The sequence below is a fragment of the Lampris incognitus genome, chromosome 17 (assembly GCF_029633865.1).
Source record: "Lampris incognitus isolate fLamInc1 chromosome 17, fLamInc1.hap2, whole genome shotgun sequence".
Classification (NCBI taxonomy): Eukaryota; Metazoa; Chordata; class Actinopteri; order Lampriformes; family Lampridae; genus Lampris; species Lampris incognitus.
In genome coordinates this window covers 24,304,599-24,318,688 of record NC_079227.1, presented here as the reverse complement: position 1 = coordinate 24,318,688, position 14,090 = coordinate 24,304,599, and the positions used below count along the sequence as shown (strand labels likewise).

Genomic DNA, 14,090 nt, shown 5'->3' with positions numbered 1-14,090 from the left:
TTATTCAAGATATCCGTTTATAATGTCAGGTTATAAATTGGGCTGGTGACACTGTCCTGTCAGTTTCTGCCCGTCTTACTTGGCTGAACTTTTGTTTGGTAAGAGCGCCTCCCGCTGGTTCGAAATGAGAATGCACAGCCAAATCCTTTTTATTACAAGAGTTTTATTGAAAAAATAACTCATGCATATTTATCAACACTGTAGAAAAAATATCAGTAGAGGGCACAGTATGTCAGTATGTATGCTTATATCACACTAGCAGCTAGTAATATTTTACCATGAAATACTGGACGCTGTCAGTTTGGCTCTTTATCACGTATTCCCTCAATTTGAAAAACAAGCTTAATGGGACTTGGTCAAAAACGCAAAGCAGGATTCAGTCTTGACATACAGTGGTAGCTGTAAAGAAAAGCTTACTAGATACTGGCTGATCTCAAACATGGTTTATGTCATATGACTTTAACAACGGCTAAACATGAACACAAAGGCGGTATCTTCGCATAATCTGGTTGAAGTTGAATGAACCTCAATACCCTCCAAACCTTTTTGGCTCTAACTTTATGTTGCATAGTGAACATAATCCCAGATCAGCGGTGAAAGGGCTTTCATAAAATACTCCCATCAGAAACATCTGATTCACCGTCACATTTGTCTTTCTGTCTGGTTAACCTTCATTTCATAAACAATCTAATGTCATAGTTTTTCATAAAAAATCTCATGTCAGAGTTATACAGTATCATTTAACGACATACACTGAGATCACCATGAATAGCTCCTCCGCAAAGTAGTGTTTAAGCACTGACTTGGGATAAAGGTCCTTTCTTTCTCTGTATGCCGACCTTCCAATATTGCTGAGGAAGACGTGAAACCGACCCCCATGTAGATCAACAGAGTAACGTTCTGTTCTCTTCCCTAATGACCAACATCACTATGAGACCATTTTCTTTTCTATAACAGGACTCGTAACAGTTTGGGTTTTCGTTGTTTTGGTTGCTTCTTGCCCCTTCTCTTTCCTGTTAGTCTCATCTACTTTCTTCACTGCCAAATCTACCCTCTTCACTGTCACTACATTGCCGCTTTCCTCCTCAGCCTTGTTGTTGACCTTCTTCAGCCTGCTCTTTCCCTTGACGGGAGATGAGAAGGTGAGTGAGGCCTTGAGGAAATCCAGCGGGAAGATGCCCACGTCTCCGTCGAAGCGGTTCTTGGTCACCTGCAGGGACCTGCGCCCAGGAGAGCTGACCAGTTTCTTCTCCTGCAGGATGAGGATGTTGTCTGCCTCCTGGCTCGCCTGAAAGGGGTTAGAGACAACACTTTTGCAAGGTTGAAAGATTGCAACTTTGTGGAGACGGTCAGCGCACAAGATTTATGTCACACACTTAATTTTAGATAGGAGTAAGTAGGTGTCGGATGAAGCACACTGTACCAGTCACACTGAGTAAGCTCTGCCCATGATGCTATTGGCATTGCGAGGCCAACTTAAGTTAATCAGGCAGGCGGTGTGCAGAACACTTCTATTATCTCTACTTGCCATCAACTTCATTTGAATTTATCACAGTAGAAAACGTTTAAGAAAAAAATGTCTAAAGATCACATTGTTTATTTGAGAAGTATCCATGTCACTGAGCCAAGTTCTACTATTCTGGAAAATTGAATCTTAACTGAAAATATTCGAACCCTAATTGTGAATTTTCACATGAATCACACAATCCTTCTTACTGAAACCAACTATTTCGTTCAACTTCTCATATTAACACCTGAAGAAAAATCTCTTTTTGAACAAATTCTTGTTCAAATCCCCATCTCATCCACTAAAAGGCATGAGTTGCTCACAATTCACAAACCTGTCTGATATGGATTCTCACTGATATTACCTGGCAGGTTGATGCAATGTTTTCACTTATTTTCACTTTCTTTTTTTTAATTTCCCCCCCCTTTTCTCGCCAATTGTATCCGGCCAATTACCCCACTCTTCTGAGCCGTCCCAGTCGCTGCTCCAGCCCCTCTGCTGATCCGGGGAGGGATGCAGACTACCACATGCCTCCTCCGATACATGTGGAGTCGCCAGCTGCTTCTTTTCACCACTAAATCAAAACTTACCTTAAAATAAAACAATGAGGAAATGTAACCATCATTACATTCCCTCATAGTCTGCAAAGGTGCATTTTGTTTTAGTTATCACCAGTGGTGGCTGGCCAGTACAGGGCGCTGGAGCGCCACCCCCTTCAAATATCAAGAGATGAAAATCTACTTAAACATGTTAAATATAATTTAGTTGTTTAATGCATATAATTATGAAATAAAAGTGTTTTTCAGTCTGTGAGCACCTGTCAGCAGCCATTAAATATTGGTTCCAAATGGTATTTGGTTTGTTTTTTTTTTCCCCCCAATTGTCTCCGGCCAATTACCCCACTCTTCCGAGCCGTCCCGGTCACTGCTCCACCCCCTCTGCTGATCTGGGGAGGGCTGCAGACTACCACATGTCTCCTCTGATACATGTGGAGTCACCAGCCGCTTCTTTTCACCTGACAGTGAGGAGTTTCACCAGGGGGACATAGCACATGGGAGGATCATGCTATTCCCCCCAGTTAGCCCCCCCCCCCGAACAGGTGCCCTGACCGACCAGAGGTGAGGTTAGAGCAGCGACCAGGACACATACCCACATCTGGCTACCCACTCGCAGACATGGCCAATTATGTCTGTGGGCATGCCCGACCAAGCCGGAGGTAACACGGAGATTCGAACCGCCGATCCCGTGTTGGTAGGCAACGGACTAGACCTTCCTGGGTGAGGGGCGCTGGCGAAATGATATCTTATGTAAGCCCTCAAACATTTGGCGAGCAGGTGACCTGAGGCTGCTGTCTAATTGATTTCTTCAGATTTTCCATGGGCCGCAGTTCTGTGCGCCCCAGACACTCACTTTTATTGGCAGCGAATTGGTATTGTTTCAATGTTTTTGATCTAATGTGATTGGACAATTCTCATGGCTGTCAATCATGTTCACACCCACCATGACGCCTTGTCTTGACTGTCAAGCATTCACCATCTACGAATCCTGATGAAATCTATAGGCTACATTGTCCTTCTGAATAACTCTGTGACTGTGTGGACATTAAAGCAGCTGTCAGGTGTGCTGAGCCAAGGTAAATTGCGCCCCCCCCCCAAAAAATTTTTTTTTTACCACCAGCCGCCACTGGTTATCACCTTGTTTTAATATGTTTGATGACTGACACTATGTAGTTCTCGTCAAGAAATTAACATCATGGCTTTCTATGTAGATTAAAAACAAGTCTGATCAGGCCTGCCCGACTGTCGTTTTGTCTAGAATCAAAGCAGATTTTTCTTATTTAGTTATCGGCTCATTTCCATCATGGACAAATATTTTTCATCATAGATTCCCTCACCAAAATTAACACCAATGTTGAATTGCCAACTAAATATTTGCAATAAGTGCCTTAAGTAGAAATTGCCCCTGAAATTACCTTAGCCGTTCCAAATATGGAAGCTGTCTGCAGTTCCTTGTCATCCTCCTCTTTCCTCGGGTGAATGATCAGGGTGATATGACAGCTGCTGTTGGTGGCAAACTTCCTGAAAGCCCCGACGATGTTATCCTGGACAGCAAATCTGAATCAGATGAAACATCTTATATATTTTTTGATCACACATCAAGGACATTGCAAAAATTACTGACAATACTGCAAAAGATGGAGCAAATACTAATTTCCAGGTGTAAACACATAAATCAAAAGGAAAAAAATGTGCCTAGAATAGAGTTCTCTATTAAAAAAGAGGTTTCAACTATCGTTTTTTTCCTAACAGATACTAAAAACCAGAGGCCGAGGAAAGGTCATATCAAATAAAGATACGATAGCTGTCCTTGGTGCAAAGAGATTACTCGGTTTAATGATAAGACTGATCTTTTTTTAGAGCCAAGACATAGGTCTTACTTGTTGTCTGTGAGTTTTTCCTGGCCCATCATAAACTGCAGGTTGTCGATGACAACATGGTTGATATCATAGAGATAGACAGCATGCTGCATAGTGTCAAGCACTGCTCTGCAGACAGGATAAAGAGAGGGTCAGACAGACTTAAAAACTGACACATGTACACTGGTCAGACACATAACATAACGATCTGCTACAGCTGGTCATTGTGGCGGTGTCATGATTCAGCATGCTTTAAAATGGTTAGTAACAATCTATTATAAAATGTTGTTTTGGTTAAATTCATTTTCCATGTTAAATTTATCTTTACACTGTAGATGAGTTCTCATTGTCCTAAGATGTATCACAGAAAGTTGAATCAGTTCATCTGGGCACAATGTTTCAGTGTTGTAGTACTCGAGTCCAGGCCTCGACTCGAGTCCGCCTCGAGTCCTGATTTTCTGGACTCGTGACTCGACTCGGACTTGAGCACTGATGACTCGGACTCGAACACTGGGGACTTGAGACTCAACTCGGACTCAAGGTTTAGTGACTCGACTACAACACTGCAACGTTTATTGAGAGGTAGGTAGGTAGGTATCCCCGACTGAAGAGATAACTTAGATGAGTGATTAAACGTTTCTCTCAATAAATGTTGGGTCCAGGTGAACTGATTCAACTTTCTATGATTTCCTTACCTGGATTACTGAGCATGCATAAAAACATCCTAAGATGTGTGTGTGTATGTTTGTGTGTGTGTGTATACAATGCGTGTGTGTGTTTGTATACAGTGCATCCGGAAAGTATTCACACCCCTTCACTTTCCCCACATTTTGTTATGTTACAGCCTTATTCCAAAATGGATTCAATTCCTTTTTTTTCTCATCAATCTACATACAATACCCCATAATGACAAAGTGAAAAAGGTTTTGTAGAAATGTTTGCAAATTTATCAAAAAATAAAAAACTGAAATATTGCATGTACATAAGTATTCACACTCTTTGCTATGACACTCAAAATTGAGCTCAGGTTCATGCGGTTTCCACTGATCATCCTTGAGATGTTTCTACATCTTGATTGGAGTCCACCTGTAATCAATTCAATTGATCGGACATGATTTGGAAAGGCACACACCTGTCTATATAAGGTCCCGATGGTCACTCTGACAGAGCTCCAACGTTCCTCTGTGGAGATGGGAGAACCTTCCAGAAGAACAACCATCTCTGCAGCACTCCAGCAATCAGGCCTTTATGGTAGAGTGGCCAGACGGAAGCCTCTGCTCAGTAAAAGGCACATGACAGCCCGCTTGGAGTTTGCCAGAAAGCATCTAAAGGACTCTCAGACCATGAGAAACAAGATTCTCTGGTCTGATGAAACCAAGATTGAACTGTTTGGCCTGAATGCCAAACGTCACGTCTGGGGGAAACCGGGCACCTCTCATCACCTTGCTAATACCATCCCTACAGTGAAGCATGGTGGTGGCAGCATCATGCTGTGGGGATGTTTTTCAGCGGCAGGAACTGGGAGACTAGTCAGGATCGACGGAAAGATGAATGGAGCAAAGTACAGAGAGATCCTTGATGAAAACCTGCTCCAGAGCGCTCAGGACCTCAGACCAGGGCGAAGGTTTACCTTTCAACACGACAACAACCCTAAGCACACAGCCAAGACAACAAAGGAGTGGCTTTGGGACAACTCTGTGAATGTCCTTGAGTGGCCATGCCAGAGCCCAGACTTGAACCCCATTGAACATCTCTGGAAAGACCTGAAAATAGCTGTGCAGCGATGCTCCCCATCTAACCTTACAGAGCTCGAGAGGATCTGCAGAGAAGAATGGGAGAAATACCCCAAATATAGGTGTGCCAAGCTTGTAGCTTCATACCCAAGAAGACTTGAGGCTGTAATCGTTGCCAAGGGTGCCTCAACCAAGTACTGAGTAAAGGGTGTGAATACTTATGTACATGCAATATTTCAGTTTTTTATTTTTAATGAAGTTGCAAAAATTTCTACAAAACCTTTTTCGCTTTGCAATTATGGGGTATTGTATGTAGATTGATGAGAAAAAAAAGGAATTTAATCCATTTTGGAAAAAGGCTGTAACATAACAAAATGTGGGGAAAGTGAAGGGGTGTGAATACTTTCTGGATGCACTGTATATATATATATATGGCAGACTACCACATGCCTCCTCCGATACATGTGGAATCAGCTGCCGCTTCTTTTCACCTGACAGTGAGGAGTTTCATCGGGGGGACATAGCATGTGGGAGGATATAGCATGTGGGAGGATCACACTATTCCCTCCAGTTCCCCTCCCCCCCAAACAGGCGCCCCAACCGACCAGAGGAGGCGCTAATGCGACCAGGACACATACCCACATCCAACTTCCCACCTGCAGACATGGCCAATTGTGTCTGTAGGGACGACCAACCAAGCTAGAGGTAACATGGGGATTCGAACCGGCAATCTCCGTGTTGGGAGGCCACGGAATAGACAGCCACACCACCCGGACGCCCAAAGACATATTGTTTTGATTGTTTATCAATATAGCATACATTTCACAAGATAATATACAGTTTTGCAGGTTTATAGAAGTTTTACTGCAGTTTTATAGAAAGCTTGTATGGATTTGACGAAAACACCTCACCATGGTCTAACCGCCACCTTCCATGAAAATTACTTTGGTGGACTCACTTGATATTCTGGTCTTGCCCAACACAACGTCTGAATCAGCATTTTGCTTATCGTGCAGAATGTTAAAATAGCAAAGTCCTATCCCTTCGAGGCCATCTCTACATGAAATGTACTCACAGCTGAATTATTGAGACATTCATGGGACTCACTTGGTTTTCTGCTGACCATGAAATGTCATGAAGTAGAGAGGCAGCTCCTCAAACTTGTCAGCCCAGTAATCATACCGCTCCAAGTTCTCTTCCAGCCTCTGCATGGCGAACTGGGTTAACATGATCTTAGCCAGGCGCACGTTGTTGATTTCAAAGCTGCCCCATAACGTGTTGACGCCTTGTATGCACAGGTCTAGGGCTAGCTCACTAATAAAGGTAGTCTTCCCACTGCCAGTAGGACCTGTGAGCAACGTTACAGGGGGAAAAAAGAAGGAAAAAAAAAGAGACAAAGAACAGACATTAGTTCACTATTATTTTCTGAGGACTGGACACAAAATATATTATTGTTATTATTTTTATACGTTTTAGTATAATATTATTTGTACTAGGGATGCATCAATATGATCTTTTCACTGTCGATACAGATCCTGGGCACCAATCTCTATGTACTGTTACCAAGTACTTGTCTGATCCATTACTTTTGCTGAACAGTGTAGACTGTTGTGGGATCAATGGACAAAACTGAGACAGAATCAGTTCTTTCTCCACCATTAAAAAAATACTGGTTTACATGTGCCAAAAATGCAGTAAAACAAGCCATTTGCTTTTATTTATGGCATGTTCCAAATGGCTTTTGGTTGTGTATTTTAGCCTTGGGTAGGGTAAAATCTCCAATACCGATACTCCATTTTAGCCTGATATCCGAAATCAGTACTGGTATCGGTACATTGCTAGTTTGTACAGGGGCTGAAAATATGGGACAGAAAGAATGCCATTCATCAAAGGACACAAGCCATATTTAAAACCAAACTTCCACAAGTACACGGTACACAGCTCAGCCAACCTGCCTAGGAGCTAAACCAGACCTCTCTGAGCTTGGAGCTCCACAAGTGGAATTGTACTCCTACTACTGAGCCATCCCAATGCTCAAAATTTAACTTTTTCTTCTGGATATTTAGGGATTCAAAATAAAGCCCAAACTATACTTGTGCTATCTCTTATATTTTATGCCATTACTACTGATTACCTGTGAAAATAGTGAGCTCTCCCCTGCGATGGCCTTTCAGAATTCGATTGAGCTCTGGAAACCTTGTCCACTTCACTCCAGCCAATTGTTCTGTGTTGGTCAACTCTCCGTAGACATCTTCTCTGAACTGTCGGAAGGACACTATGGACTTATGGACTGCTGGTATGGTGGACTTGATGATACGGGTCAAGTCCATCCCTTGGGCCAGTGCATCCACTGGACAGGGGTGGTTCTCCCCCGGTTGCACAAGGGAACAGCGCTTTAGTCCAAGCTTTCGGGAAAATATCTTTGATGCCTCCCGAGCACGCATGTCCCCCCCCAACCACAGTATCACCCGCTTGAACTGCTCCATGTAGGGTAGAAGCACTGGTGGGAGACAGCTGACCCCACGGGGCAGAGCCACGCTGGGGAGCCCCGTGGACTGACTCACCGCCAGGGTGTCTAATTCAGAACTTGTCAAGACCACCTCAGAATCCCCACGGCCCACCAGAGACAGGCCAAACAGGTCGTGATATGAGCTAGATTTTGGTACTGTTGCTTCATTATATCTTACGCTTCCAGCCTCTGTAATTTGAGCAGATAGTAGTTTTATGCCCTTTAGGCTGGAGTTATGCCCTCCAAACCAGGGGAACACCAGGCTCTTTGTGGGCTTGAAAAGCCTTATCCCAAACTTCTTTATGGTGGTGTTGGAGACATTAGTAATCTGAAAGGAGACACAGCGGTCAATTAAAAACTAGGACTTTGACATGGCCCAAATCAAAACTGCACAAAAAAAAACAACAAAAAAAAAAACAGAATAAAGTAAAACATTCCAGATACTTGCAACGATCCAGATTCATTCCAATGAATTGTAAGTGGTCTGAAAATGTCTTCCGTGTCCTTTTAATATTAATTAAACGGTTTCCTCCAATAAAAAAAAATCATGCCAGATGTAAACTAATTTAATGCTCTCCTTTTATGATCAGCCCAAATTTAGCAAATACTGTAAATTGCATCTTAACAGAATATATTTCTAAAGAATCAAAAGAAACAAATTTGACAAAAAAATCAGTCTGAGTGTCTGAGCATGAAGGCCCCTGAAATCTACGACCTTGACTTTCAACAGTTCAGTGCTTGCTTTCTTATCAATTAGGCCAACGTGAAATGCACAAATGCCCAAAATACTTTAATGTGTTATATGACACAGTAATTTAAGCCATAGCGCACCAGTACCGAAAAGGTCTATTATTTAGCTGACATGCAAACATTAATCTACATAGCCTGGGGCTTCAACCAGCATCCTTCCAAAATTGCAACGTCCTGTTGTATTACAATTTGTTATCCACCATGACATCTAATGGTATCTTAATGTGCAGAAAAAGTGTTTTCGAGAATAAGAATAACGTTAACTAAAGAATCACTGCCGTAATTAAAAAAAAACATTTTGTGGCAGTTTGTGACCAGTAATCAGGAATGACATTTTGGCAGTTTCAAGCGCAACATCTTGAGAAAAAAAAAGAAAGGAAAAGATGGAAAGGGTAATAGCAGTCTTAACTGAAAAATTTGAATTTCTTTGGTTTGGACACAGTATACATAACACATGAAGCCCTATACAAACTCGTTTTATCTCATTTTGGGAAATTCTTGAGGCAATGCGTGCATGATGGAATAAACTAAATCCGGAGTAAACCAATTTAAAATTAAAACATTTAGAAAATATAGAGCAACAAAATTCCATTGCACGGTCTACTCAGATACTCACACAATCACACCTATGCACAACCACATACCTTAAACATGGTTTTGATGAGCCGAGCCTCCTCCTCGGGAAGGTCAGAGAACGGCAAGGAGCAGGACCAAATCCTCTCAACCTCCCTCAGCTCACGCTCTCTCTCCTCCTTCTCCGCTTTGCTTTCTGAATATTCCAGTATCACTTTAGGGCTGAGGAACGTCTGGTCCCGCTTCTGCATCATATCCACGCAGTCCCGAAGGTCCCCCCAGCTCCCTTCCACCATTGTTTCTTTACATAGAAACTGACCCGTGGTTTTGTCAATGAACATAGAGCAGTTCTCCTTCTTTGAATTTGCAGGGTCTTGACGTGAACCCCTGTCAACAAAGATGCTGGGGGCAAGCAAGCAGCAGTAGCCATCATGGAATGGAATGTCTCTGGAGCGCAGAAACTCCTTGATGTGCGTGACCTTAATGGGTTTTACTGGCAGGTCTAAGGCGGACTTGGTGTCCTTTTTGTACGTCCTGGTCACAGTGGGGGACAAGTAGTCTGCACCACGTAGTGTTTCTTCTGGGAAACATGCAGACACTGCAAACCTCGGAGTTCTCCACTTGCTCCCGCATAAGGATGAAGAATGCTTTTGGGGAGGTCTACAAGTACAGCCTTGGGCTGCCACTCGCAAAAGACGGGTGGTGCCCCTAAGCAGGAAGCCCCTCCACATTAGTTATCTGTTCAAGACATTAACCCTGCAGACATGAGGATATTATTAAAAAATTAACCGATGTTAGCGAGTTGGAACACAAGAGGCAAAGCAAGAATACTGCAAGCACAACAACCTACCTATGGTTAACTTGGTCGGCATTGGTGGACACAGATTAAAAAGGGGTTTAGCGTTGATCTTTAATGTGTTCGTACAAACTGTCGTACGAACGTGACTGACGCTGACAAATAAAATAGACAAAAGACAATTGTTTTCAACTTCTTCGGTCTCTTAGAACCCCTCGTTTTCATTCATGCTCTCTGGCCCGGGCTTTTGGTGTATCACCAAAACACGTCCGTGTGAATCGAACGATGACAGGAACATTTCACAAATCTAAATCTAAAATCAATGAAATGGTTCAAAGCCTGTTAGTATCTATTTTAGAAAATATAAATAGAGTTTATAAAATATTCTGCTAGTTTAACTGGTGTGCTGCGTTTAATCTTACAAGTTTGAAATGTGCAGATTCACGATTGCGTGTTTGACTCCGGAGTTAATTCACGGATGGACTGCGTGTCAACGTGCCCGTCAAGATGTCCTCTACACGTTTAGTTGTTAGATATTGACGAAAACGAATTATTTATTTTTTTGTCCGATAGGTTTTATTTGTGGAGTATTTGATAACTACTGCAAGGCAGCCAAAAATGACCTCCAGAGGCACGCCGAGTCGCTTCCTTAAAAGTGTTCTCCAAAACGGGGTCGGTCGGTACATATGTCAGCTGAAGCGTATCTCTATCATTTTCTCAAAAACTTCGCCGGGCTCGTTAGGAATCAGGTAAGAGATATCGTGCATGCATGCCACGGTATATGTCTTGCAACGTAAATTTGGTCTTTACGCGCTGTTATTGCTTTTTTGAGGGGATTGAGCTACCGACGGATATGATAACACACACGTTAGGCCTTGGACATCCACACACTCAAGTCAGCAGCAGTGCATTCCCCACCGTAGACGTTAAGCCATATAGTAGTCACTGCTAGAGACATGCATAACGAAGTGTAAAATTAGAGATGGGAATTGATTCAATATTATTGTTTATCATCTTTCAGTGATGTATCAGAATTAAATTTGAGCTTTGTCGAGTCAACATTTTGTTGTTTGAACTAATGAAAACGAAATTTAAATAAGCTACCTCAAATTTATCACAAAATGAGGACGGAAATATTTGAGGGAGTAATATTTGAAAACTCGGTTTGGTTTGATATTATACTTTACATTACCAAACAGTTCAACGTGATGAACTACAGTTGAATTCTTAAATGTGGTATTTTTTTGCATATGTAAGCAGATATTGTGATATGACAATCTTGATAATATTTTCCATATTGCGCAGCTCCATGTATAATCCTAAAGTAGAGGGGGCACAATATGGGAGTCATTTTATTGCTGAAATGTTTCCTTTTTTTTTACTTAGGGAATTTATTGAAGAAGGAGTGGTGGATTACACCAAGAAAAACCCTGGAACTGTAGTATATGTGTCTCCCCAGGCCAGAGAGACGCCAAAACTTGTTGCAGAATACTGTAAGTGTACATGGTTTTATGTCTTGATTACATATCCCACTCAGTCTGTGTGTCTATAATTATTGTCAGAAAAGATTCGCTGATGTATGTCACTGTCTAGCTGTACAAAAATTGCAATCATGCTACATCTTTTGGAGTCAGTGATCACATTTTATTTGTCCTGGTTTAATTAAAAATTGCAGAAAAGGTCTTCAATATGGTCGATGGGGTGTAGGGTTAAATTTCACCTATACAGGGGGAATTGGGATGAGCTCCTGCTCCTGAGCTTGTGCAGAAAACTAGCTACCTATAAATAAGGAAGGCTTAGTAGTTGTTTCTACAGATAGATACAGATGGGGGGCACCAGAATACCATATTTCAGGAGCTCTGAACTTGTTCATGTATTCACTCACAGTGATAACAGGAATCTTTTATTTATGTAGGCAATGTTACATTTAGTAGCAAAAGAAATGTTTAGAAGTGGCCTGTCATTCTATTATGCTTATACATAACAACATCACAATTGATTCCCTGCAGTAAACGGCAATGTTAGGGAGGAAATCGTCAGCAGCAAAACATCTCAGGAGATTTCTGAGCTTGTGGCCAAGCTGACCAATCAGTCCGGCATGGAGATCATCCGTCTTCGCAAACCCTTCCACACAGACAGCCCAAGCATCCAGGGTCAGTGGCACCCCTTCACCAACCGGCCCCCTTCAATAGGCCCTATCAGGCCGCAGAAACCGGAAGCTAAATAAAGACTAGAACTGGGCAAGAAAAAGTCCAATCCATGTTGGATACACCTGAAAAAAGCAAGGGGAGAGCTCAATTCGTATCAACTTCGCCAAATAAGGTACCCATTTATGAGGCTCTGGAAGTGTCTGACAACATGAACTACACCTCAAAAAGATATAGTGTATCATATTGGAGTGTATTTTTTAAGTATACTTAAGACCCACTACCACAGACTGTTGTTTTTCATTACCATGCCCTACTGTCTTGCAGTGGCTGCAGAAGCCATTTGTCTGGTTCCACTGAGCCATGGAGAACATTTCATACTGTACCAGCTCTTAATACCACATTTAAATAAACTTTACATGATTACATCAGCAGAATGTAGCTGACGTACTAGAATTGCGATAACTGTTGTGCTTCTGAAGGTTAGCAGCTGTAACTTTAGGTTGAATAAAACATTTTTTTTCACATGCTGTTATTGGTCTGCTGTTATTGGTCACAAACTGTCCCCCTTTCCAGTTGTGTCATCTATAAGCAGTGCAGTTATACACATAACTGACAAGTCACACAGAAGTAGTGTACCTTTTTAATTGTAGGACATGGGAGGTGAATATGTTTTTACATGTTAACACTGATTCAGGCAGTTTTTGCTCCAGAACTTAAATGATCAGAACAGAAGGCTTCCTGATAGCTTGAAGGACATCTCTTAACCTCCCCCAACATTTTAGCTGCACAAGCAAAAAAAATAAAACTACAGCCAAATTGGTGATTTGTTCAAATTTACACAGGCAGATGGCGGCTGAACAACCCATTGCTTCCTCTGCGTTTATCGTTGTGAATAAGGGGATTCAATCCATCTTTTTCCTGACAGAAACATGGTGTTTTTCCCGGTGTTTTTCCCTCTTCACCCCTTAAATGGTCCCTGTGTATGTCTTTCCAAACCAGAATGCAGATAAATGTGACTGATCGCTTTTCCCCTGTGCAGTCTTACATAGAGGTGATGGGAAAGATGCTCTAGGACAGATTCCTAGTTTCTGCTGATTGACAGCTACCAGACAGCTGGCTAGTGACACTTGCTGCAGGGAATGGTGAGGCTTTTTCTCTGGGAAAAAAACTAATTGTGTCGAATGGTTGAGTGAGATGACTGCAAAGGAAAGGAGGGGGTGAGGAAGAGCAGGGCAGGCCAGCCTGGCTTTCTGCGGTGGGATACTGCTGTTTTTTTTGGGGGGGGGGGTTTAAGCTCACTCTCTCCTTTCTATCTGTAGTCACAAGGGAGGATGAATTTGCATTTGTGGTAAAAATGGAGATGCCCTCTTTCCTCAAATTACCCTGCGATGTATTGATTCTACATCTCTTTTTGTCATTACCTAGACGCTTTCGGGGTATAAATAAATGTTCTACATGTAATCTAAATAGATTCTAAACATATACTACAGTATTTGAGATAGGACAAACACTAACTGATGCCTTAAACAGTTCTGACCAAAGTAATCAGAAGTCCAAAAATGCATAAACACAATTGACTGGTGATATGTGTATTGACTAGATAATGCTTGCCTCAAGCATTTTCATTTATTTATATTATATAAACATCAATTACGT

General features: G+C 42.1%; 2 protein-coding genes across 2 annotated transcripts; one reads left to right on the top strand and one right to left on the bottom strand.

The window, feature by feature from the left end:
- Positions 1-736: 736 nt before the first annotated feature.
- On the bottom strand, positions 737-10,219 carry twnk (twinkle mtDNA helicase). Its single transcript, XM_056296728.1, has 7 exons — positions 9,560-10,219; positions 7,791-8,493; positions 6,764-7,004; positions 3,945-4,052; positions 3,480-3,621; positions 1,002-1,288; positions 737-851 (listed from the first exon to the last, which is right to left on the bottom strand). The coding sequence occupies exons 1-7, from the start codon at positions 10,217-10,219 to the stop codon at positions 737-739; spliced, it is 2,256 nt and encodes a 751-aa protein (XP_056152703.1).
- Positions 10,220-10,767: 548 nt separating this feature from the next.
- On the top strand, positions 10,768-12,954 carry mrpl43 (mitochondrial ribosomal protein L43). The gene is made up of 3 exons (XM_056297472.1): positions 10,768-11,033; positions 11,671-11,777; positions 12,294-12,954. The coding sequence occupies exons 1-3, from the start codon at positions 10,903-10,905 to the stop codon at positions 12,509-12,511; spliced, it is 456 nt and encodes a 151-aa protein (XP_056153447.1). The 5' UTR covers positions 10,768-10,902; the 3' UTR covers positions 12,512-12,954.
- Positions 12,955-14,090: the final 1,136 nt, after the last annotated feature.

Excerpts from the sequence above, each read along its gene's own strand:
- mrpl43 (XM_056297472.1), top strand. The coding sequence starts at position 10,903 with ATGACCTCCAGAGGCACGCCGAGTCGCTTCCTTAAAAGTGTTCTCCAA. Across the intron at positions 11,034-11,670 it reads CCGGGCTCGTTAGGAATCAG|GGAATTTATTGAAGAAGGAG; the intron begins GTAAGAGATATC and ends TTTTTTACTTAG. Across the intron at positions 11,778-12,293 it reads AAAACTTGTTGCAGAATACT|TAAACGGCAATGTTAGGGAG; the intron begins GTAAGTGTACAT and ends GATTCCCTGCAG.
- twnk (XM_056296728.1), bottom strand. The coding sequence starts at position 10,219 with ATGTGGAGGGGCTTCCTGCTTAGGGGCACCACCCGTCTTTTGCGAGTG. Across the intron at positions 3,622-3,944 it reads GAAAAACTCACAGACAACAA|ATTTGCTGTCCAGGATAACA; the intron begins GTAAGACCTATG and ends CATCTGATTCAG. Across the intron at positions 852-1,001 it reads ACTAACAGGAAAGAGAAGGG|CAATATTGGAAGGTCGGCAT; the intron begins GCAAGAAGCAAC and ends CGTCTTCCTCAG.